At 44.3% G+C, this 26,900-nt stretch overlaps 1 protein-coding gene across 1 annotated transcript in view; it reads right to left on the bottom strand.

Moving 5' to 3' along the window:
• ush2a (Usher syndrome 2A (autosomal recessive, mild)) overlaps positions 1-26,900 on the bottom strand; it is a 387,029-nt gene that overhangs the window by 131,871 nt on the left and 228,258 nt on the right. The window contains exons 42-47 of the mRNA XM_037541699.1: positions 24,507-24,835; positions 21,654-21,776; positions 19,216-19,379; positions 16,881-17,090; positions 3,667-3,869; positions 3,323-3,435 (exon numbers count right to left, since the gene is read on the bottom strand). Coding sequence (XP_037397596.1) covers positions 3,323-3,435; positions 3,667-3,869; positions 16,881-17,090; positions 19,216-19,379; positions 21,654-21,776; positions 24,507-24,835 — 1,142 coding nt within the window. The remainder of the gene's footprint in view (positions 1-3,322; positions 3,436-3,666; positions 3,870-16,880; positions 17,091-19,215; positions 19,380-21,653; positions 21,777-24,506; positions 24,836-26,900) is intronic.

Below are 26,900 nucleotides of genomic sequence, written 5' to 3'. Positions count from 1 at the left end.
CCAGCAGCACTGCTGTGTCTGATCCACTCAGACCAGCACAACACACACTAACACACCACCACCACGTCAGTGTTACTGCAGTGCTTAGAATGACCCACCACCCAAACAGTACCTGCTCTGTGAGGGTCCATGGGGGTCCTGACCACTGAAGAACAGGGTAACAGAGTATCAGAGAAACAGATGGACTACAGTCTGTAACTGTAGAACTACAGAGTGCAGCTATACGGTCAGTGGAGCTGATAAAGTGGACAGTGAGCGGAGAAACAAGGAGGTGGTCAGAACGTTATGCCTGATCAGTGTGTGTGTGTGTGTATATATATATATATATATATATATATATATATATACATATAAAATTTATTTAACATCAACATGTGCATTATATGTAACTCTTTTCATGGACCCCTTGGCTCCTGGGGGCCCTAGGCAGCTGCATAGCTTTGCAAGGAACGCCCCTGGAACCGCGCAGTCATTACGTTCTTATGTTTAACAAGATTCTCACTCGAACAAAAGAAATTACTAGAAGGAAAAGTGGTTAAACAATAAGTGGAAATAAAAAAATAAGAGGTAAAACACGTTCAACCAAATAAGGGGACTAATAAGGGGACCCCAGCACAGCCCTATAGGTGGGCTACATATCTTACATTGTGAAAACTCCAAGGATCATGATGAATCTATCTTTCCCAAAATGTTCACCCTTAGTGATAATCACAAAGGAAAGTCAGCGGTGGGGTCACTTCTCAATGTGAGTGCTCCTTTCTACTAAACAGACGCAGCTACAGCTTCCAAACACAGCATCCATAGTGTCTGACCGCCTGACCTGAATCCGCTGCCCCATCAGCCACAGAGCCATGTAACCCAGCAGCGGCAAATGAGGTGTATAAGTAATAATCAAACCGTGTACATCCACATCCTCTCAAACTCGGTGCATGGACAAGACGGGAAAATGACCAGCTGTTAAGAAAAGGCCTTCTGAAAATTCGCTGGCAGTTTCCATCCGGATTCATCCCCCTACTTTTCCATATGACCACGTTCGTCCCACTCCGTTTTCACACGTCTCCTTTGTGTTGCGGAAATCTCGTCATATATCCGAGACACGGGACCGACACATTTGGCGTCCGCAGCATCTCCTCTTCCCCAGTGAGAAGGCTAATTGATAGCGAAGGCCCCCGATGACTTAAAGCCGACAGACCATACGGATTCATGAAAAGCGACAAGGTTCCCTTTCTCTCAAGGCGGACGGGCGGATCATTTGGAGATTAGCGCGTGCCTTTCCAACACGAGGAAAGGAAAAACACTGGCAGTTACTCTGGCTCAGAGTCGAAATGGGATGGGGAGGTTTTATAAAAAAATAAATAAAGGCGAGAGAGAAGCAGCTTTACTATAACAAATGCATTAGCATTATATCACAAAGGGTGTCAGTGCTGTCCGAGCGTTAATCCCTCATGGAGAGAAATAGCTGGAATTCACATTTGCCGGCAGGACCGGTTAGGCTAAGCCATCAGTTGTGGCACTTGTCATATTTCAATCAAAGCTTAAGCCAAGGCGGCGATTCCTTCACTCCAGCCCCCCCAGCAGAATTAATGAATTAGCTATTGATTAAATTCCACTCTAGCAAATCTAGCGTGGCAAATAAATGAACTGTTTGGGGCATGTGTGGGCCACGGCCAGCCATGTCAGGCCAATCGATCAGTCGTTAGTATTCTATCGGGAGAGAAAGTACAGCAGAGCTGCGATATGACATGGCCGGGTGAGGAATTTTCGCTGAGGATTATGGCTCCTGACAGCACACGGCGGCTCTGCGCCTTGACCAAGCCGCAACCTACACTATACAGGCTTTCACACTGTGACACGAAGCTTCCCGGTATAAGGCAGTAAATAGTGTTTGCTGCACTAGGGGCCGGTCACACGCTGAAAACAGCCCTAGGTGATGTCATGGGGAAAATTGGCCGCGTCGGTTTTCTTCTTCGTAGTGTTTCTTATTATTTTGATCTTGTTGTGTTAAAATATTTGTGGAAACACTGAAGTAAAAAACGTCAGTCAGAATGAAAATCGGGCTTTTTTTAAAGAACGTACATCTATTATTGCACATCTGGACACTTGATTTCGGTACCAATATCTGCACATATTTATTCGGTGTGGTCATTTTATGACTTTTTATCTCCGGTTATAGAACTTATTGCAGGTTGTTGTTTATTTCTGGTTGTATATGTTCCTGTAGACGTTTTTTTTGTAGATGTTCTTCTTTTTACATGGTACCACCCGTATGATTATAACCGTCCTGAGTTGTGTGACTGATACTGGCTGCTAATTTCCTTCAGGATCAATAATGTGTCTGTCTGTCTGTCTGTCTGTCTATCCATCCATCCTATCTATCTACATTATACTATATGTGTGTATATATTATAAAGTATTCGCTCGTCTGGCTTCACACGCATATGAATTTGAGACGTCCCATTCTTAATCCATAGGGTTTAATATGATGGCGGCCCACCCTTTGCAGCTATAACAGCTTCAGCTCTTCTGGGAAGGCTTTCCACAAGGGTTAGGAGTGTTTATGGGAATTTCTGACCGTTCTTCCAGAAGCACATTTGTGAGGTCAGATGCTGATGTTGGACGAGAAGGCCTGGCTCACAGTCTCCGCTCTAATTCATCCCAAAGGTGTTCTGTGGGGTTGAGGTCAGGACTCTGTGCAGGCCAGTCAAGTTCTTCCACACCTAGGTGGAGGACGGAGCTAAACTGTTGTAGGCTGAATGGGTGGGGCTAAACTGCTATGGGGCGAATAAGTGGATCCATGTAAATAAGCCGGATCTCAAGACACCACTTTAATTAGGCTTTGTTGGACTGAAAAAAAGTGCAGGACAGTTCATGACCGTGTGCGATTTCCATGACATACCCATGTCCATGTTCTACAGCAAGATTACTATTAAACTGTTTAGGTAACAGTAAAATTCACTGTGTGTATCACTCTGTAGCTGTTCATAGAGGACCCATCCCATCACCTTTACCATCGCCCCCTTCAGGCCAAAGATTTAAAGCACCCCTGTTTAAAAAAGCCCATTATAAGAACAAGAACAATCATATATTTTAACATTTTACTCGAAGTGCTTTGACCAGAATGATGTGTTGCAACACGGTACAAGTGTTTTAATGCCTTACAACATAAAACCGTCTTCTAGTTTAATATTTTTCTGAGATTTTGAGTCGAGTATGAAGAGACTTTGGAGATATGTCTGCTTTGAATGAGTTGTTTGAGGGGACAAAAGGTCATTTCCACCTTTTTAAAGACAATAGAGTGAATCTAAAACGGTCTAAAACTCACCTGGAACTGAGCACCTGGATGTGAGGTGCTGCTATGTCAGCTGGTGTGTCCTCCACCGTAGTCACCTTGGTGCTGTTGCTCCTCACACACGCGTACACCGTACAGACCTCCACCTAACAACCAACATCCAGGAAACACAGTTAGAGACGGTGCTTTTTCACATCCGTCACCAGACCATGTCCTACTCTTTCGCAGAATACAAGCTGTTCTGGACAAATACCGGATCAAATGACGGTGTTCCGACCTCTTCTGACGCACACCCTGGGTATGTTACCTGGTCAGTAAGACGGTCCAGCTGAATGAACCTGCTGTGTAACGTTAGCTTGTGAGATAGTGGTACAGACCTGAATGTCATACACAGTGAAAGGCAGGAGGCCTCCCAGCTCCAGTGACCCGGATGTGTTGTCCGTGGAGCTGTAAAGCTGGTCATCTAGATAGATGGAGTACCGCGTCACAGCTCCGTTAGGAACCAGAGGGGCTGCCCACAACACCCGCACTGATGTGCTGTTGAGGGTCACTATCTCCGGGGGGAAGATCCCTTCAGGCTCTAGGGTAAAGAGACACTGATCAGTAATGCAATGAATGACGACATGAGGACGAACGATGTAATTGGAACCATATCATCTAATTATGTGTTAGAATAAATAGCAATACTGCGATTGGTCTATCATGTGCCATAATCAATTCACCTTTCATCCGACCAATAATGATGCCTGATTCTCAAGCATCTGCTGATACTGAGAGCCAATACCAATACTGACTCTGTATAAGCTATAAAATCTTAAAAACATGCAATGCCTATAAATCCTGATATTCCCCATTTCACGCTTTAAAATTTCTATATCATACTTTTTATTAAAGAGGTCAACTTGCAAGGCTTGTGTGGTTTTATATACCAACAATGGTCATAAGTCATTATTATATGACCAGTTTCCAGCCTCTAGCTGTATAAAAGTAAGCAGGCTGGTTTGGTTACTGTGCCTTTAACACTAATATGTAAATGAGCTCTGTTCTAATTTGCTGCCCTGTATTGTGCTTCATTCAAAAAGCAGTCCAGGCTGATCCACTCCTTGCAACTTCTTTATGAATGGGTGGGGCTAAACTGCTGCAGGCTGAATGGGTGGGGCTAAACTGCTGCAGGCTGACTGGGCGGGGCCAAGCTGCTGTAGGCTGAATGGGTGGAGCTAAACTGCTGTAGGCTGAATGGGTGGGGCTAAACTACTGTAGGCTGAATGGGCGGGGCCAAGCTGCTGTAGGCTGCATGGGTGGGGCTAAACTGCTGTAGGCTGAATGGGTGAGGCTAAACTACTGTAGGCTGAATGGGAGGAGCTAAACTGCTGTAGGCTGAATGGGTGGAGCTAAACTGCTGCAGGCTGACTGGGCGGGGCCAAGCTGGTATGGGGTGGATAAGAGCTGCACCTCATGACTCCAGAGAAAAAAAAAAATAATGAAACAGGTTTTGTTTGGTTTAGCCAGGCTTTACTGGACCGGCTACTGAATGGTAAGTTTTGAAATGTTAACAATATTTACATATTAATTCCTTTATCAAAAAAAAAAAAGGAAGGGAAACCCAATAAATAAATGCTCTCCTGTGCCTCAAATAACACATACCACATCTAAATAAACGGGTTTATGGGTAGGACAACCTCTCAAATGGTTTTTAAAAAACTCACGACTTTAAATTCTAAATTTAAACTTTTAAAAAATTCTTTAATGTCCCCTTTTCATGGTTCATCTCTAAACGTCCAAGTCCTTATGCTGCTGATATGGTATCAGTATCGCTGCAAAACCCCAGTTAAATGGTTAGAATGTAAACACGGCTCCTGTCGAGAGAAACGAGTTAGAAATGTTCACAGGTGACATTAAAGCCACAACACAGGAAGGCATAACATGAAATGATTATGAACGCACTGAAGTCTGAGACACTGTTTTGGATTGTGTGTTCTGGAAGGTTTCGGACCTCTTCTTGGAGCAGATGAACCAAAGCGTGTTGAGAGGGAAGTCAGTCATGATGAAGGGCACGTCTTCTGAGGACGTAAGTGAATCATATCTTCACCAGTAGAACGGTAAATTAGTAATTGAGACCTAAACATCAAGCTGGACCTTCTTTCTGATTCTGTGCATGTAACGTTATAATAATGATCATCATTAGGATTTACAGGGTCAATTACAGCAGCGCAAACACCACACACTCAGCAGGGATAACGTTCTGACCACCTCCTCGTTTCTACGCTCACTGTCCACTTTATCAGCTCCACTGACCGTATAGTTTCACTCTGTAGTTCTACAGTTACAGACTGTAGTCCATCTGTTTCTCTGATACTCTGTTACCCTGTTCTTCAGTGGTCAGGACCCCCATGGACCCTCACAGAGCAGGTACTGTTTGGGTGGTGGGTCATTCTCAGCACTGCAGTAACACTGACGTGGTGGTGGTGTGTTAGTGTGTGTTGTGCTGGTCTGAGTGGATCAGACACAGCAGTGCTGCTGGAGCTTTTTTTTTAAACACTGTGTCCACTCACTGTCCACTCTATTAGACACTCCTACCTTATTGGTCCACCTTGTAGATGTAAAGTCAGAGGCGACAGCTCATCTGCTGCTGCACAGTTTGTGTTGGTCATCCTCTAGTCCTTCATCAGTGGTCACAGGACGCTGCCCACAGGACGCTGCCCACAGGACGCTGCTGGCTGGATATTTTTGGTTGGTGGACTATTCTCAGTCCAGCAGCGACACTGAGGTGTTTAAAGACTCCAGCAGCACTGCTGTGTCTGATCCACTCAGACCAGCACAACACACACTAACACACCACCACCACGTCAGTGTTACTGCAGTGCTGAGAATGACCCACCACCCAAACAGTACCTGCTCTGTGAGGGTCCATGGGGGTCCTGACCACTGAAGAACAGGGTAACAGAGTATCAGAGAAACAGATGGACTACAGTCTGTAACTGTAGAACTACAGAGAGCAGCTATACAGTAAGTGGAGCTGAAAAAGTGGACAGTGAGCGGAGAAACGAGGAGGTGGTCATAAAGTTATGCCTGACCGGTGTATTTTAAGCCACTTATTTTCTCCTAGCTTAGTACTACTTTTGTGGATTTTAACAATGTGTAGGTTACGCGTAGGTCAGAAGGTAAAACGGTACCCAAAGACATTTATCACTATTTTACGCTTTTCAACATCACATAAGACTCATAAGACACGCGCAGGTTCAGTGAATGTAAATATAAAACACTGTCTTTCCCTCCAATTCCGCATCAAACAGCTGTGAATTTCAATTATGTATACATTAAAAAATGGGTGGGATTCCCCTTTAAACTCCTATTAAAATGTTCCCACTGTCGCATCATATTAACCTCACTCAAGCCCCTTTTCGCCCAGTTCAGCTTTCGCTTTGGTTCTTTAACCTCTCTCTGGCTTTCTCGCCCACATCTTAACACAAGCAGACGGCCCGCCTCAGAAACACTGCTCCTCCCTAATCGAGGTTACGGTCTCCGTATTGTGCAGCGCAGCAGTCCTGCGGCTCCGGCTCTGCGCTGGCTGGATGTTCGGTGGAGGCGCATGAGCAGGCAGTGCGAGGCCAAGCCCAGCAGCGAAGCAGCAAGGGTTAGAGCAGGAACCTCCCCCAGGCTCACTTCTGAGCCTCGCCGCTGAATCTTCATGTTTCTGCCCAACGTTATGTCAGCGCAACAGAGCTGCTGTCTGCGGCAGCGAGGGAGCAAGCAGGGATGGAGGAGGAGGACCAGTCAGCTGTGAGCTTGTGGAGGGAAGGCGAGGGAAGGAGGCAGCAGTGTTTTTCCTTCGGCGTCTGATAAATACATGAAACGTCTGTATACTGAGGCTGCAATGAATAAAACTGGGTAATTAAAACAACGAAAAACAGAAAAAAATCATACAAATAAATGTTTTTGGAGCTCATGCCTGAGCCAACGGTCTCAGCATCAGCCTCCAGTAAAAGAACACAGTCCTGTGCAAATGTCAGAGACCACCATTCACGTTTTCATTTCCAGTCAAAATGGCCAATAAGTATGTCACTCACATGAGGGGGGCTGGGGGGTGAAGGGGGGCTGGGGGGGGGGTTGAATGGGGGCCAAAAACATAAGAGAAAATTACACAGACGTCTCAGAAGATGACCGAAGATAATTCAATTAAAGATGATAAAGGATTTTCAGTATTTAGTACAGAAGCCCAGAGAAGCAATGAGGTAGTTTTAATTTTCTGCATTGTTATTTTAAGATATTATCAATTATATTACCTCAAGATAACAATATTGTTGTCTTGATATGTTATCTCCAGTGAACAAAAGCTGTTATCTTGAGATAACGAGTTAATTATCTTGTGATCTCAAGATAACAATCCAGAAAATCATAGCGGCAGCTCCTGGCCTTTCTGGACTTCTGTGATTTAGTCTTTGCAGCCAGCTTTTGGTTTTTCACAGAAAACTGCAGGAATTTTTTCCACATCTCCAAAATTCAGTCTTAGAAGTTGGTTGCATTTCCTGCTTCTGACGATCCAAACAAACCCAAACCCATTCAGTGGTGCTGAGGTCTGGACTCTGGGGCGGTCAGTCCATCGTCCAGCTTCTTTCTTTGATGCGTCCGTCATTTCTCACCTTTTCTCAGTGAGGTTCTTCTCGATCCACATCCTTTCAGACCCACAGCACTGAGTGGTCTTCTCACAGTGGAAGGATGGACTGTGGATGTTTTCAGATCTGAAGCAGCTTGATCTTCTCCTCTCTCTCAGAGATCAAAGCTTTCAGTGCTGTTTATCTGATGGGGGCAGACTTGGGGGCTACCAGGTCCTGCACTGTTGTTAAGAGTCTCGTTTGCCATATAAAATCTCCCCAGTAATATTATTATTATTATTATTATTATTATATTATACTAATATATTATAATACTATTATTATTAATATTAGCACAGTAACGTATCGCTGAAGAAAACCTCGTGCCTCATGAAGAAAACGCCTGTTGTCCTTCACATTGTGTCTAAATTTCATAAAGAATGGACCAAAAGAAATGACCCAAAATGACTTGGGGGGGTGGGGGGGGGGGTCTGGTCCCAGTGACGTCCATTAAAAGTACAGTAGGTTTTTCTTTCTAATGTAAAGTTATTATCTGTGCCATCCGCTGATCGCTGTGTTACTGAGGTCTGCAGCTGTTTATAGCGCTGTGGAAGAAAACTAGCAGAAGCCAAGAACGCTGGCTGCATCCCTCTCTGTGTGTACTGAGTGTGTGTGTGTTTGGGGGGGTGGGGTGGGATGGGATGGGTAGGGGGTCCCTGCAGACAGTTTGTGGGCAAATTGAATCAGTCCTGAAGGAGCGCAGTGGGATTGGAGCGCAGCACCAGGGGCAGAGGGGGTTAACTGGGCCAGTCTGGGGGATTCTCTCTGCTGCCTACACTGGAGATTCACAACATCATACGAACCACCGACATGCATCTCCTCTCTCTCTGTCTCTCTCTCTGTCTCTCTCTCTGTCTCTCTCTCTGTCTCTCTCTGTCTCTCTCTGTCTCTCTCTCTCTCTCTGTCTCTCTCTCTGTCTCTCTCTCTGTCTCTCTCTCTGTCTCTCTCTCTCTCTCTCCCCCTCTCTCTCTCCCTCTCTCTCTCCCTCTCTCTCTCTCTCTGTCTCTCTCTCTGTCTCTCTCTCTGTCTCTCTCTCTGTCTCTCTCTCTGTCTCTCTCTCTCTCTCAAATACACCCCCCCATTTCACACTTCCTCCCATCTCTCTCTCTCTGCCAAACGGGTGCTTTGCTCTCTGCTAACCCTTTAATGCCGAGGTAAAATAGAGCCATTTCCAGCTTTTGATTAGTCTCCTTTAATAATATCATTTCTTGCAGCACGTTCCACAAAAAAGGCAGAGTGGTCATTCTTTCACATACAGACAGAAAACACGTAGCACACAGAACGCTTCCATTCTACACCTGGATCCGTTTTACTATGTCCAGTCTGAATATGCATTCGGCCAAACTACTCCGGCAGATCTTAATGAATTACAGGAGACCACCAAGAAATATGTCCCAGATTAGCAAGCGGTGGAACAAGGATGAAGGAGCTTGAAGAGATCTTTAAATAAAACAATTTGTCTCACCAAAGAAAGTTGAGAACTGCCCAGACTATGTGAGTTCTTTCTGGGTCTTTATGGGTCTTTATGGATGTGAAAGCTGGACAATAAACAAAGTAAGACAGGACCAGCGGTGGACGAAGTAAACAAACCCTGTACCTGAGTTAAAGTCGAGACCCCCAAGGTAAAATATTCCTCCAGTAAAAGTAGAAGTTCCTCCCTTTAGACCTCCACTTGAGTAAAAGTACTAAAGTATTTGCCTTCAAATGTACTTAAGTATAAAGTAAAAGTACTAAAAGAGTAATTCTGGCTCTGATGTCCTGTTATCATTTTTATAACCAGACTGGCTTCATGAACTCATTTCAGGTGAAAGTCCTCCAGCGTCTCTCTTGGTAAACCAGTCTTTTAATAGAACGTCATTAATTAGTGACGCTGACGTCTATTAAAATGATCAGAAGCACAAAACACTGAAGGTAAACAGTTTCCATCAGGGAGAACCGAGTGGCTCTGAAATCACTTTTTACACACAAGCAAAGTTTCAGTTTCAGATTTATTTACAACTTAGTTCCAAGTTTAAGTTGAATAAAAACTGGCTTTAAACTCAGGATCACAGATGAGCTCCTTTACTATGTTGATCTGTAGGCGTCTGTTCATAAACATAAACCAGCCCAAACTCATTTACTATAAAATGAAATGGTGTTTGTAGAAATTCAGAAAAAAGCCGCGTCAGTCTCGACTGCATATGTGGACATATTTCTATATTGAGCTCTATTTACACAAAGTTAGGTTAGTTCATCATTTATGTTGAACAGACTCTCCCAAAGTTTTACGCTGCTGCGCTGACGTTGAACCGCGTGCTGCACTGGGTCGGTATGACCAACAGGTCAAAACCAGCTCTAAACAAAGTGACCGCTGGGCCCTGATTGGTGCTCTGGCTTTGCGCTTCTTTCGTTTTGACATGTTACGTTTTTATACACACAGAAACCAAAAGGAACGACAGATTTCTCAAAATGTAGGAGGAAAAGTCGGATATTAGACTCTGAAATGTAGTGGAGTGAAAGGAAAAAGTCACCAGAACGGAGAAACTTCAGTACAGATACACCAAAAATACTAAAGTACAGAAACTAATTACATTTACTCAGTTACTGTCCAGGACAAACACTGATGCCTTTGAACTCTGATGCTGGTGACGACTTCAGTAAAGAAAATGAATGGATCAACCAAATCAAGCCTCACGTCTCACTCGAAGCGCAGATATCCGAACCTATTTTGGACCTGTTCTGAGAAGAGCCCATTCATTTGAAAGGACTATTATGCTTGGAATAATCTAGCTACAAGCTGGATGGGACGCTACCAGCATCACGAACAAGCCATTCTAAATCCTACAGACCCAAGCAGAGGATATGCTGAAGAAACACTTTCCATATGGTCACCAAGAGATGGAAGCGATTTGACGACACTTCAAAATAATAATAAAGGGGACAAAGCCAATGACTCAAGTTGTGCTGTAAATTACATTCTTGGGAGAGAAAAAAAGGTTCTTTAAGGGTTTTTATGCTGCATATACATATTAGCAGTAGACAGACAACAGCAAACCAGATGTTCCACTGTTTTCAATGAGCCATAGCAGAAAATTCTGCCAACATTAGCGGCAACGTTTCACAGACTGTAGCTGTACGCACAATCTTCTGTCAGAAGCCTCAACTATGATGGTAAAATACACCAAATATTGATATTTTGGGGGGTCTTGGATGCTTCATTGTTGTCCCTGAACTTTTTACACACCTAAAACTCAAAGAGCACAGAGCACCTCCTGACTTTACCCAACGTAAACAAGTGATTAAAACCACTAAAGCCCAGGGTTTGCATGGCTTCATGTCTCCATTGGTGGCATATCACTATGAGACAGACCAATGTCAACCTCAAAGACCTACTGGATCGCTATTAGATCTTTAGTCTTATTGTGACTATTGATTTAGAACCTGCCGCATGTCGCTGTTGTCTGAAGAAAAACCTCGTATCTCGATTTTTTATGTTTTTCAGTTTTTTACCTAATTTGAAAATACTTGTTACCTTTTATATTGTGAGTAAATTTCATGATGAACGGACTAAAAGAAATGGCCAAAGATTGCTTCCATTAAAAGTACAGTGTGTTTTTTCCTTCTCTCTCCATTTTGGAGATACGAGATTTTCTTCTGACAACAGCGATATAGTTCTTTAAAAGACAAACATCAAGGTTTTGTCTATTTTACATAGAAGTCACAGAACCTTTTGGGCCAATAGCGTCGGTTAGACAGACGGACTACAATGAACTTTCATCCTGAATCACTGAGGCTCATTTTCTCCATTAGAAATGCGTCACGGCTACAGGAACAAGGTTTTCTCAGGTGAGTGAACTCTGTAAAAGACACAAAGCAAAGACCAGTGATGGGAGAGAGATCAAATATCCAAGCCGCAGCTTTGAACCAGTCACAGGTTGACATGGGAATAAAACCAACATTGTCTGGAGGTCCTGTCACCGAATCTCTCTCACACGGAGACAATAAAAAAGGACATTACGGTGATTCTTCCACCTCTGAAGGCCCTGAAAAACCATTCAGCCAAATATTCAGCAGACGGATGCGTTAACAGGGCCGCGATCAGAAAAACCACATTTCATGACAACCTTTTGATGTCACAACACGTGACGGCACACGCAGGAAACGGTCTACAGTGGCTTCCAACGTATTTCGCTGCTCTTCAATGAAAGACGTTTTTAAAGAGTGCACATTAATTAATATGTAATTTTGGGTGTCCTGTGGGAGTGTTCAAAGTAATGGGAGGGTAACTGCAAAATAATGAGTGTATATTATGCTAATAGATTCATTTGCCAGTCTAATGTGCTTTTCAATGACTGTAGGTAATCATTAACACTGGTTAAAGCGTGATTTATTCAGTATGTGCAGAAAGGAAAAATGCATGTGACTTGTGGGGCAAAACAACAGATTGAGGAACCTCTCATTCAGTGCAAATTACGGAACAACTGTTCATCCCAACACATTCATGGTCACTCGTAAAGAACGCTCATGCTGCCATGAAAGCCACTGCAAAACACGCTGTTTGAGGGAACCTGTGCGAGGCCGTTTCCATGCACTGTTACACTATATGGCTAAAAGCAATGGACACCTACACTATATTCCCAAAAGTATTCGGTCGTCTGCCTTCACACGCATATGAACTTGAGCGTGGTCTGCATCCGAAAACACGCCCCGTCCCGGCCCTGCTGGGGAACCATTCCATAACCAGTCTGTAAATCATACATGCAGATTATAGTACTACAGTATCAATAAAGAACCGGGTCATCACTGTGATTATAAAGTACGCTTATCATAGAGAAGGGCAACAGACCAAGAGCAGCAATCAGCCACGCTGTAAAGCAGCTAATATAAGCCCTCGCTCCCTCTGCCTCTCTCTTTATATCATTTCCACCCTCGTACCATCAACGCAAGACCACACAGACCATCCTGTCCCACTTCTTAATTAGGACTCTCTTAACATACACATTACCCGCCACCTTAATATGATCTGTAAGTTCACTCGCAGTTGTTAAAGCTTGCCGCCCTTTAAGCTGTAAAATAATGAAATTACCCGCAAAGGCGCTTAGCTAAACGGCCCGTAACTTTTATTTGGAAGGTAATGATTTTATAATGTTTTTAATGTGCTTTTTATTATGTGGATCGGATTAGGTGAGGAAAAGTTGCAGAGAAAAGCCAGTTAGGTCTTTCTCTTTATCCCTGACACCCAACGCCACTCGACAGCACTCTGACAGGATTAAGGTGAACGCTCTAACTCAAGCAGGGGTTACCTGCAAAGCATTCACAGCAAGAATGAAAAAAACAACAAAAAAAAAAAACAAATCTGTGGGCAGTCGTGGGCTGGAGGTCAGGGAATCCGGCCCTGTGACCGGAAGGTCGCCGGTTCGATCCCCTCAGCTGACGGTCCATGACTGAACTGCCCTTGAGCAAGACACCTAACCCCCAACTGCTCCCCAGGTGCCGTGGATAGGGCTGCCCACCGCTCCGGGCAAGTGTGCTCACTGCCCCCTAGTGTGCGTGTTCACTAGTGTGCATGTCTGTGGGTGTTTCACTGCTCAGACGGGTTAAATGCAGAGGTCTAATTTCACAGTGTGCAGACACAGAGACACATGGTTCTAAATTCTAAACAAAAATTAAAGTTAATTAACAGTAAAGGTGTGTTTTTCTCAGTGATGGTAAAAATCTATAAATTTGTCATTGAATTTCTTAGAAATACTGCTTTGTATTTTTATTTAATTCAATATTTTTTCCAGCTCAGTAATTTTTCTGACAGTATTTTACCTTAATAATAACAGTAACACATCAAAATAAACACAAATGTCTAAAACAATGGTGATCATTTGTTTTTCTATATTTACTCCGTTTCTGTGAGTCAACAACAGCAGTGTTTAAGTACGGTATATACAGTTACAGTATACAGGTATATATACAGTTTATTTACATACACTGAACCTTTAAAAAACCGAGTATTGACGATTAAAGTTTCCAGTTCTTTGACAGTTTGCGCCTGTATGTGTGCTTCCGTGTACACAGGCATGTGAGAGAGAGAGACAGCGAGAGAGAGATTATTCTGATACCTATGGTATCGGTGAATCAGTACTTTTGCTGCGAGCGAGACAACTTAATGACTATTGATCACAGTGCAGAGGTCAGGATATCAAAAAATTTTGGAAAAACGCAAATTTTCTGTGTCCGCCTCCAGAGTACGGAGAGCAAGTATTTAATCAATCCGGCCCTCTGCCTCAGCCACCTTTATCTCCGCGAACAGGGCCGAGTGAAGTGATGTGAGGACGGCAGACTGATGGAAATCACAGGAAAACGTTTAAAGCACTGACAGCAGGACCATAATTAGCCAATACAATCTGCAGCCCAACTGCCTTCGCGCAGATAAACTTACTGTCACTTTAACACTCCGTCTCGGTTAGGACTCCTCTGACTGAAGCCTGCCTTAAAGCCATGTCTGCACTAAACTCTGCTTTAGATCATTCCCATTTACTCTGTGTAGCCGATGAGTCAGACCCCGAGGCTCAGACTCCGAGGCTCAGACGCCGAGGCTCAGACGCCGAGGCTCAGGCTCCGAGGCTCAGACCCCGAGGCTCAGACCCCGAGGCTCAGACGCCGAGGCTCAGACCCCGAGGCTCAGACGCCGAGGCTCAGACCCCGAGGCTCAGACCCCGAGGCTCAGACGCCGAGGCTCAGACGCCGAGGCTCAGACCCCGAGGCTCAGACCCCGAGGCTCAGACGCCGAGGCTCAGACGCCGAGGCTCAGACGCCGAGGCTCAGACCCCGAGGCTCAGACCCCGAGGCTCAGACGCCGAGGCTCAGACCCCGAGGCTCAGACCCCGAGGCTCAGACCCCGAGGCTCAGACCCCGAGGCTCAGACGCCGAGGCTCAGACTCCGAGGCTCAGACCCCAAGGCTCAGACCCCGAGGCTCAGACCCCGAGGCTCAGACCCCGAGGCTCAGACTCCGAGGCTCAGACCCCGAGGCTCAGACGCCGAGGCTCAGACCCCGAGGCTCAGACCCCGAGGCTCAGACCCCGAGGCTCAGACGCCGAGGCTCAGACCCCGAGGCTCAGACCCCGAGGCTCAGACCCCGAGGCTCAGACTCTGCAGCTATATTTAATAACAGGTTGTTAATAACAGGTGATGTGTCCAATCAGAACGACGCAAACTGCTGCCAAAATGAAGAGCTATACAGTCAAATGCAGAAGACTGAACATCCCTGGTAAAACCCTAAAGGGAACAAATGTAGATATGCCATTTTTTTGCTTTTTTTTTTTTTTTTTTATTTAGTTACTAAATTGAACATACTGAAAAAAAGAAATAAAACATTAAATGTGCCAAAAAGTGTGCGCACACCACAGTTTGTTTTTTCGAGTATGCTGAATTCAACAGAAATATAGTAAAATAGCATTAAAACGTGCAGAAGTGTGTTCTGTCTAGAGGATGTGTTAACTTATTTACATTTAAACCAATCTAAGCCTAAATCTAAATCTAAAACTGAGCCAATATCAGGTTCAGCTCAGTTTGGTCAGTTTGTCCAGATCAGTATTAATGTTGTTTTGTTCCAGCCGGTCTGTAAAGCTTCTTACAGCCCGTTTAGTTTGGCGAATGGTGTTGGGTTCATTTCTGGCTGATTCCAGGTTGTTCAGCTGTTCTTCTGTCACAGCTGCCGACTGAAAAGCTGCTCGTCTTCAGAGTCGGACCAAATCGGCTGTCGGTCAGATGTGACCTTAACAGTGTCCATTTTCTGTTTGTGGTGAAATGAGAATGCTCAAATGGCCTGAGCGACTCCTACAGCAGTCAGAGTCGTTGCTTAGCAACAGCGTCTCAGCGGAGTGATAGTGTTTATGAAAAACCTGTGACGTTCTGGTGAAATAACAGCGCAGTTAGAACCAAATCAGTGGGCGGAACCAACTGTTGTATAAATACTCAAAATGCTTTTAGATGCAAAGCAACTCACAGAACTGGCTTGTAACTCACTCACATTCTGACGTACGCGCAGGCTGAAGATTTGCCACAGAGGGGAGCGATTAGCACGCAAATCATAGTAACAGTCATAGTAACAGTGCTTTGTTACAGCAAATACTGACTAAAATCAGCAAACTTCACATAAAAGTTTGTACGCTCACTCGAGGCTGCGTCTCTCACTGGCAAAAAAGAAACGCAGCATTGAGTGATGACAGCTGCCAACTAAACGCTGCAAATGCGAATAAATATGATCATATGACCAATCCAGTGTTTACGTTTCTGACACAGTTACCAAACAGAAGGCAGTAAGTACCAGTGGAGCACATAAGAAACTAAAACATACATTTATCTCATCAAAGAAGACAAAAAAAAAACAGTGATATTAGACGGTAAAACAGGACAAGGTGCCGAAATTCCCTGAGCAGTTATTTTCGCCACTGCGTTCCACCTCCACGCTCTTACAATGGAAAATAGCCCAAACCCACAAAATGAAACAAAACTGCAAAGAGAAACGGAGAAACATTAAACTTTCTCTGTAAACTCGCTCCAGATGTTCTCACAGATGTGACAGATGTGTGTCTGGTACAGAGCTGATGGAAATGCAGCCTTATTTCTGTCATTTTTTGCAATATTTAAACTGTTTATCTGAATTTAATTCGGGAGCTGGATGGAAACTTGGCTACTCGTATGTTGTGTCTTTGTTTTGGATATTTCAAGCTGGATTTGTTGATTGTGGTTCATTTTTCATTGGTAACATTCAATGTAAACTGTATCTGTGGCTTGTCTCCCGGTCCTTAAATGTTTATTTGGTCAGTATAAATTAAACACATTAGATAAAGCTGTGATAAAAAAAAAAAAAAATCAAAGAGCTCAAAATTCCACAAAGTCTGGACGGTTGTCAGGAAAACTGAAACTGCAGAAATGCCGGTTAGGAAGTAAATGACTTTTAACTCACCGCCGTCGGTGGTGGTGCATGTCACCTCTGGGCTGGTAATACTGTGAGCTCCATTAGATACAGTCAGAGAGAGTGTGTACTCAGTGCTGGGCTGCAGGTCAGAGATCACGAAGGAGGTCACTGAAGGGTCAAGACGGAGCGTCTGGCTTTCCTGGCTGGAATTAACTGTGAGAAAATAGAGCTCTGCCCTCCCCTGTAGGTCCTGCAGAGCTGAAGAGGGAAAGAAGAAGCATAAAAAGAGAAAAACTCTCATAAATTCTACAAAGAATCAACCAGAAAAGTCTAAACTGGGGACTAACTAAAGTAAAGACTATGCTTTATCTTAAGCATTGCATTAAACCTGCAAATCGCTGCTGTCGGAACAAAACCTTCTTTCTCTGTTTTTGTCGTTTTTGACCCAATTTAAAATTTCCTATTGCCCTTTATCTTGTGTGTAAATTTCATGATGAATGGACTAAAAGAAACGGCACAAAGTGACCTGGAGAGACGTCTGGTTCCATTGACTTACATTAAAAGTAAAGTGGGTTTTTTCCCTCTCCTGTAAAGTTCCCATTTTGGAGATACGAAATTTTCCTCCAACAGCAGCGAAATACTCCTAACTGACCTTTTCTCGTTCCAACTAAAAGTACAGAATGTCATCAGTTCAATCTCATGAATCCATGTAGGAGTTTTGAGTCGCTACACAATGTTAAGTATCCAGATTAAAGTGCTTCGCTATAGAGCTGGAATGTACTGTTGTGGCGAATCAAGACTGGCTGGATCTAAAACAGCAACACATTCACCACAATGCTAATGAAGTGTATCAGGCTTGATAAAATGTTATATATGATATTGATATGATATTGGGCTTTAATATACATCTAGCTGTTTGCTGTCTGAAAGGACTATCAGACGGCTCCATGGGTTTAAATGGAGCTCTGGCTGAAAAAGGCTCTGTGTGTGGGGGCCCTAGTTTCAGGTCCCAGGAGAGAGTTGGGCCTCTCTGTCTTTCTAGAAGCTGAGGCCATAATAACAAAAACCAGACGTAAGCCGTACCATAAGATACTGTCACATGCTAATGTATGGATTTTGCGTTATGTGTGTGCGTAAAAAGCTGAAGCATCTCGGACTTTGGGAGCGATTCCACATTGGCTCCTGGGGCTCTGCAACAAGGGCTTTTAGCGCTGTCTTTAATTTGAAATAAAGTTCATGTTTAAATCCAGATAGTGTCTACAGAGCTTTCGTCATCCCACCTACACAACTCAGAATAAACAACACTAATTTAAGCTCGATTACACAAACAAAAACTACAAAATAAGCACCATCTGAAACGAATAACATGCTAATGTGGTTATCTTAACTCTGAACTCTGCTCTACACAGTTTGTGCTTCTTCACAGCAGCTTTAATAAACAACACATTTTGTCTGAGCATGGTAAGGTCAATTTACAGACTGCATACATGAGACCACCCTTTCATTTATCACATTTCCAGTTAAACGTTCATTAAAATAATTAATTCATCAGCATCAGGAAAAAAAACACACCGATCAGGCATAACATTATGACTGTAGTCCATCTGTTTCTCTGATACTCTGTTACCCTGTTCTTCAGTGGTCAGGACCCCCATGGACCCTCACAGAGCAGGTACTGTTTGGGTGGTGGGTCATTCTCAGCACTGCAGTAACACTGACGCGGTGGTGGTGGTGTGTTAGCGGGTGTTGTGCTGGTGCGAATGGATCAGCTCATCTGCTGACGACAGCTCATCTGCTGCTGCACAGTTTGTGCTGGTCATCCTCTAGTCCTTCATCAGTGGTCACAGGACACGCTGCCCACAGGACGCTGTTGGCTGGATATTTTTGGTTGGTGGACTATTCTCAGTCCAGCAGCGACACTGAGGTGTTTAAAAACTCCAGCAGCACTGCTGTGTCTGATCCACTCAGACCAGCACAACACACACTAACACACCACCACCACGTCAGTGTTACTGCAATGCTGAGAATGACCCACCACCCAAACAGTACCTGCTCTGTGAGGGTCCATGGGGGTCCTGACCACTGAAGAACAGGGTAACAGAGTATCAGAGAAACAGATGGACTACAGTCTGTAACTGTAGAACTACAGAGTGCAGCTATACGGTCAGTGGAGCTGATAAAGTGGACAGTGAGCGTAGAAACAAGGAGGTGGTCAGAATGTTATGTCTGACCGGTGTATTTAAAAACTCTAAATACAATATAATTTAATCAGTATTTAGTGCGTCAACTCTTTGCTTTTATTACAGCTTCTTTTAAATGAATCTTTTATTCATTTAGAGCACTAGTTGTTGAAACATTTCTCCTTTATTACACTTTGCCTTACTGGGTGTGGTCCAGTTAACAAGAACGGCGGTGTGGTTGAGGACGAGGGCCGACACGTTAGCAGGAGTGTGGGGTGGTCCGGCTAGAGTGACCCCTACGGCTGGTTCTCCTGAAGCATAGCCCACATCATTGTGCACCAACAGCTGGTATTCATACCACGTGTACCTGAAAAAGTGGTCAAATACAGAATCTGAGGCAGCAATAAGGACATTAGGACATGTTCGGATTCCTGATACAGAGATGCTCTGTGTCACTACAGGGGAGTTTAGAGCTTAGACTAGAGTTTAGTGTTGATTTGTCTGATTACGCCGCGTTCTCTAGCTCAGCACTGCACCCCCACGGCCTCATCAGACGGACAGAAGTCAAATTATACAGTTTTATGTTTACGTTCATCAGTGTTCTTGTACTGCAATGCTCAATGAGCATTACACTAACACAGAATACAACCTCTGGGAATCCCTGTGGTGTCAACCAATCCCGACTGATAGCCTAGTCACTATAATCTAATGCATGTTGGTAAGATATCTAGAAAGCCAGCTACCCTGGTAACTGTAGCTATAAGCTTATTGTATTGAGGACATATTTCTGTTGTTTGACTGACCCATTTTATCCAATATGATGAATGATATCTAATCTCACTGGCAAAATATATGCAGTGGCATCTTCTCTATGACCAGCGATTCAAAGCTCCAGCTAACTGAGTATAAAACCCGTCACAGAGCATATATTACAGCCTCTAAACTACAGCGCATGGGGTTCAGCCACAGTGATGCACGCCAGCACTGCCCAGCTTTAACAGACCGTCACTATCATGCTTTCTGGATTCGTCCCCCAACCCAGCAGTTTTGGTCAGTGCTCATGGACAGGCTATCGGAGATTTTGAGTCTTGTCATCCCTTTCCATCCCACTGTAGCGCTACTTAATGACCTTCCCTCACCTTCAGCGCCAGACCACCTCAAATCCTGTATATTAATATCACCTGCCACTGAAAAAAACGTTATACTGCTGAAGCAAAAGGGCATCGGCTTAACCTCCTTATAGATCAATGCAACTGGACTCAAAGCAAATCTTGAACATAATAATGATCACAATTTTACAGCATATGGATCTGAGCTGATTTCTGTCTCCAAACTCAAGAAGAGGTTCAAACTCCTACACAGAATTTGAAAACTACCCGTGTTATAATTACATTTAAAGAGAATAAGGAAGCAATACTACCTTCTTTATTGTTATTGTTTGTGTTTGTCTGTCTTGTCCTGTCCAGTTTGTCCAATGTTGAGCATTATTATTATTATTATTATTATTATTATTATTACTACTACTATTATTATTATTTATCTTTAATTCTTCTGCTTTGTCTGTTGTTTCCGTCTTTTCTTCCACTCAAAGCAGGGGATGGGTGGGTGGGGGGAGTGGTGTTTGGGGTGGTTTGGGTGGTTGTGATACCACTTTACCTTATATTTGTATGATTATTAATAAACGATGAGGTGTGACATTAATAATGAAACGAAAAGAAAAAAATTATGTCCCCAAAAAAGCTGGGTGGAGGGGTGGGGGGTTGGGGGGGTGGGTGTGGCTGGCCAAGGAATACTGACTTGGGAAATTTAAAAAAAAAAAAAAAAAGCTATACATCTGAAATAAAATAATTGGATTCCTATCAGTTCCTATCAGTTCCTTGCCTCCGCATCCAGCAGCTGACAGCGGAGACGAAAACCTTAAACAGCCCCTAAAAATTCACGTCTAAGCTGTGGAAGTTCCTCCCACCTCCAATATACGTCATTAGCAGGGGGTGTTCCTGGTCTACAAACCTGAAAAACCTGAACATCTCATTAAAGAGAGTGGCACCACTGTAGGATGCGAGTCGGCGCATTTACAGACGATCAAAGTTTTTATTTCCAGTGGCCAAATGCAGTTAATAGGATCTGCTTTAAATGCAAAAGAGTCCATCAAGATTAAAAGCCCTGGAACGAACAATCAGGTTTCATAAACAATCTAAATACTGAATAAAGGAATGTTACAAATCAGAAAAGACGCATCATAATGAACCGCAGCTGGAGAGGAAAACATACAATACAGTCCTCTGCATGAAACAAATGGGCTTCCACTCATTTTCACTTTAGGAGATAAACCTGCAGAAACAGGGAAACAAACTTTTAGTGTTTAGTCCCAAACAGCAGAGGCGGATGTAAAGAGGAGGGTGGCATGACACACACACACACACACACACACACACACACACACACACACGCGCACACACACACACACACACACACGTACGTGAGGAGTGCCAGCAAAAGATTAGAGGGAAAAACGATTTAATTCTTTGGGATATTTGCTTAATGTATCTTTGAGCAGTATTAAAAAGATGGCATCGGTGCGCGAAACCAGTTTTGTACACACCGGCAACGTTTGCATTAAAGCTAATTTTGGTAATCTCACCTGCTAAGGCCTTTATCTTCGTGGAACAATTTGTCTCCTGCGTAAACATGGTACCAGCGATTGAAATCTTCAGGGGGACGGGAGGCCAGGGGCTGCTGGGTTTTCCGTCTCAGTAGCTCGTACCTGAGGGCAGCGGAAACGGCCCGATAAATCTCGGCTCCACTCGCACAATCCTCCTGCTGTTCCGGCCGTGCCGCTTTTTAGCTGGGCTTGTGTTTTTCTCGCTCTCCCTCTCTCTCAACAGTAATGGTAATTCTGCCCATAATCACAAGAGCTAGGCTTAATGTGCTCTTCATAAGCCTAGTTCAACAAACAAGGCAGCGGCGGGAAAAGGGAGTCATGAATATTAATCGTCAGACACGAACGCAGAGCTTTATTTACCTCCTAATCAGCTCAAAAACAGACCAACACAGTGAAAAATTGTTAGGATGCATTGCAGCCGGGGACTGCTACCCAGCAGATGATTTACAAATCATATAGAAGTTATGTTACTGGCACAGGCCCAAGGGATTACACAAAGTTTGGGGAATGTTTGTACCACGGTGATTGTTTACGGTCACTCTTTACCATCTTTGAAAAGCAGTGCAAACAGTATCCATAAAGTAGGGCTGCCCAAACATTTGTTGGAGCCAAAGCATCTGTCGTGGGCCAAAAAGGCGAAACAGCTAGCTGGCAACTCGCCTTGTGTTTTCATGTGTTGTCAGTACACCTGGAGAAGCTGTATTCCTTAATTAGTTGAATGCTTTCTTGCCTTTAACACTAAAAATATTGCTCACAGTGGTGGTCTCTAAATCTCTTTTCCATGTACCACTGCTTGCCATGCTCTGTTAGGTCGTAGCTGCTGGCTGCTAAAAGTACTTAACTATTTAATAAGGATAAATAAGAGGCTTCAAAACGAACACACGCTTCTCATTGGCTGGGGGGCATGGGGTGGGGTGGGGGGGCAACCTTCTGGTGGGTGCCAGTTTGGGCAGCCCTGCTATAACGTAAGCTAAGGCTCATGATGCAGAACTGAATTTCTTGCGCTCGTTTAAAAAGATTTTAGTGTAGTTTGTGAGCACTGTTAGTATTTCACAGCATAATGTTTACTCCTCAGTCCATACGGTCCATATACACCGATCAGCCATAACAGTATGACCACCTATTTGTTTCAATGCTCTTGTCCATCTTATCAGCTCCACTTCCTCTATACAGTATCTCACAGAAGTGAGTGCACCCCTCACATTTCTGCAGATATTCTGTCTTTTGATGGGACGTCACTGTAGAACTGAAACTCTGATCCAAGTTAAAGTGGTCAGTGTGCAGCTTGTATAGCAGAGCAGATTTACTGTCCTCTGAAAAGAACAACACACAGACATTAATGTCTAAATAGCTGGCAGCACAAGTGAGTCCACCTCACAGTGGACATGTCCAGGTTGTGCCTAATTGTGTCGTCGTCTCTCCCTGGCGTCATGTGACTCGTTAGAGTTAAGAGGTTCCAGGTGTGAATGGGAGCTACAATTCGCTCATACTGGCCACTGGCTATTCAACACGGCACCTCGTGAAGAATCTCTGAGGATGTGAGAAATAGAATTGTTGCTCTCCACAAAGACGCCTGGGCTATAAGACGACTGCTGACACCCTAAAACTGAGCTCTAGCACGGTGGCCAAGGGCACACAGTGGTTTTCCAGGACAGGTTCTACTCGGAACAGGCCTCGCCGTGGTCGACCAAAGAAGAAGAGTCCAGGTGTTCAGCATCATATCCAGAGGTTGGCTTCAAAAATAGATGCATGAGTGCTGCCAGCATTGCTGCAGAGGGTGAAGAAGTGGGATGTCAGCCTGTCAGTGATCAGACCATACGCTGCACAATGCATCAACTCGGTCTGCATGGCCGTCATCCCAGAAGGAAGTCCAGTATCAGCCTGTGCAGCTCTGGTGAATTCCATGGCCAAGAGGGTTCAGGCAGTGCTAGATAATAATGGTGGTCACACTAGCCCAATCTGGACACGTCCACTGTGAGGTGGACTCACTTGTGCTGCCAGCCATTTAGACATTAATGTCTGTGTGTTGTTCTTTTCAGAGGACAGTGAATCTGCACTGTCTGTGCTGTGCTGTGTCTGATCTACTCGCACCAGCACAGCACACACTAACACACCACCACCCCATCAGTGTTACTGCAGTGCTGAGAATGACCCACCACCCAAACAGCACCTGCTCTGTGAGGGTCCATGGGGGTCCTGACCACTGAAGAACAGGGTAACAGAGTATCAGAGGAACAGATGGACTACAGTCTGTAACTGTAGAACTACAGAGTGCAGCTATACAGTAAGTGGAGCTGATAAAGTGGACAGTAAGCGTAGAAACGAGGAGGTGGTCAGAATGTTACGCCTGACCGGTGTAAAGCTAAAAAAAACAGCCTGTTTTGAAATGACTGTGGTTGTGACATCACAATCATCAACACATTTCCAGAAGATCACCGGTTCAGTTTACAGCCATTCAGCCTGCCCATATCCTCTGAAGTGATAAGGAGTGCTGTTACTGCTTGTTTCAGCCCAGACTGACTTTTGAACAAGGCCCAATAGAGGGCAGCCAATCAGAACAAAGGTCATTTACATACAGCAATCTTATTAAAAATATAGCTTGTTTATTTCTAAAGGATAAAGAGAGGCTGACAACTTCTCATGCAAATGTTACAAGAAACAAAAACTCTAAATAAAAAGTAGCAAATCATAAACAATGCATATTACATTTTATTGCATAAGATTATCAAATTATTTGAATCATTATGTCACGACTGACTGCACTGAATATAAACTTTGAGATGATTTTCTTAAGAGACTCTGCTCTGGATCCGGATGCTTATCTGTAATTACCTCATGTTGGGCCCGTTTGGCCTGGACGGCGGCCGCCACGACACAGCCAGGAAAGACTCACTGATGGCAACCACCGAGAGTGATGCTAGCCCCTGTGGAATTGTGGGTAATGTAGTGACAGATGTGGGCAGGCTCTCAGTGCACCCTCCAACATAGCCCCCACCACCTGAACAGGCCAGGATGGTTATGCTGTAGTTGGTGTATGGCACCAGGCTGGTGACGGTGTGGTTGAGCGCGACGATGTCTGTGTGGGGGATGCGGGGGTCCGGCATGCGGATCTCATAGCGCTCAATCTCTCCATTGGGTATCAGTGGAGCTGACCATGTTACCTGTAGGAGAAGACATATAAGCATAGATATGACACGTAGCAGGCAAGTGCACTTAACGATTCTGGTTGCACTGATATCAGGACGGAGCTGGCACGTCGCTATCAGCAATAAACCACGCATCTACTGAGGGACCCATGCATGAACACCAGTAGATGGAGCACGTCGGCAGCGTGAGTTGACGAGCAGCAGTAAAAGTGCTCATGGCAAAATCTGTCACACCAGTATTTGAATGGAAAGGCGATGGTAGTGGGTGACACTCCACTTGGAATTCTTCCTAAGGTGTTAATTTCACTGGTACCCCACAGATACCAGCAAACACACGGTACAAAACATGCCAACAGCAGTCCTTTACTAAATAAGCTCCAGCTGGTCCAGCTGCTAGAGCCCTTACAAGGACCAATACGTTTGACCATGCCTCCCCGATCCTGTCCTCACTGCACTGGCTACCTGTTAAATGTGGTGTCGAGTAGAAGATCCATCATCAAATCATTAGATGGGCCCTCAGTATCTTTATTAATTCAGTCATATGAACCCACTCAAAACTGAGGAATCACGGGACTCAGACACACTCTCTACACTTAAAGCTAGACTCAAAACTTTTGTTTGCACGAGGATTTTGCTAATATCAGCTGTTTGCACTATTACTCACTAACATTGCTCCATAAACGGACCTGCCCTGTTCATCAATCAAACTCTCTCCCTGAGCCCCGGAGCTCCTGAGCGACGTCCGCCACACGGGAGCCACCAAAGCTCCATCTCCGTTGGCTGATCTGCACCGTTTTAACCACCACTGAGCTTCATGCTATACAAAGCTGTACGAACCTGACCTGCATGAACGGACCCTCTGCTGCTGCTGCACAAACTGAAACTATCTAATTAACCGTTTCTCCACGTCTTCTCCACTTTTTGTAGTCTAATATTTTATACTAACGCTGTTTCCTATCCGGTGTCGACCAGAGGAGGACGAGTTCCCATTCTGAGTCTTCGTTTCTCTCAAAGATTCTTCCTCTTACTCTTAAGGAGTTCTTCCTTGCCACTGTCTCCACTGGCGACGCTCATGGCCAGGTTTCTTTCAGTAATCCCTCATCACTCTGCTGTGCAGCCACGTACACTCTGAGCTAATGCGACAAACAGTAAAGAGACACAAAGCAGAACCACCTGCCTCTTGGGGTAATGACAGCATTTAGCCTTGGTTTAGCCTTTGGCATAGCAGCCTGCTCCAATATCAGTTTTGGTACCGGAAACAAAAAAGCCTGACTGGTTATTCAGCTATGAATTATTAAACATGATGGTCAGTTCTCAAAAATGAGCACATTACACCTGTTCTTCAGTCGCTTCACTGGCTCCCTGTGACTGAGAGGATTGAATACAAGGTTCTCCTCCTCACAGTCAAATGTGTTCATGGCCAGGCTCCCTCTTACTGAAATGAACTGCTAGTACCACAGACACGTCTACGAGCCCTTCGCTCTGTGCACCTCCACCGTCTTCTTCCAACCAGAACAGAACTCCGTACCATGGGTGACCGTGCCTTTCGTTCTGCAGCTCCACGCCTTTGGAATGCCCTGCCTGACCATCTGAGGAAGCCTCAGACAACTCGCCAAAAGGGACTAAAGAGTAAGTATCACCTTTTATTAGTATTATTTGATTATTATCTTTTTATTAATGTTTTATACTGTGAGCACTTTGAGATTTACTATAAATGGAAAGTGCACTATAAATCCAATGTATTACTATTATTATTAATTATCAAAACTCTCAAAGATAAATTTGCTCTTACTTTTTTCGAATCAGCTCTCTTCAAACAAAGCTTTGATGTTATTACATGCTATGCTCATCATGCTAAGGGTTAGCTTTGGGTACGTTTGACATGTTTTCGTTATTTCCCTTTGTGTAGCTTTGAGTTCAGGTTTAACAGGTTGACGTAATAAATGTCAGAAATGATGTCGAATGATCTTGATTGATTGGTCTCATATTCAAGCTGTAAATACGAATATAAACCAGTCTTCCAATAAATATCTGGGGGTATTTTTCTCCATACTGTTAAATCCAAGCAGCGGTTATAACA

The sequence above is a fragment of the Pygocentrus nattereri genome, chromosome 10, assembly GCF_015220715.1.
Source record: "Pygocentrus nattereri isolate fPygNat1 chromosome 10, fPygNat1.pri, whole genome shotgun sequence".
NCBI lineage: Eukaryota > Metazoa > Chordata > Actinopteri > Characiformes > Serrasalmidae > Pygocentrus > Pygocentrus nattereri.
Note: the sequence above shows the minus strand (reverse complement) of the source record. Positions and strands in the feature narration are given on the sequence as shown.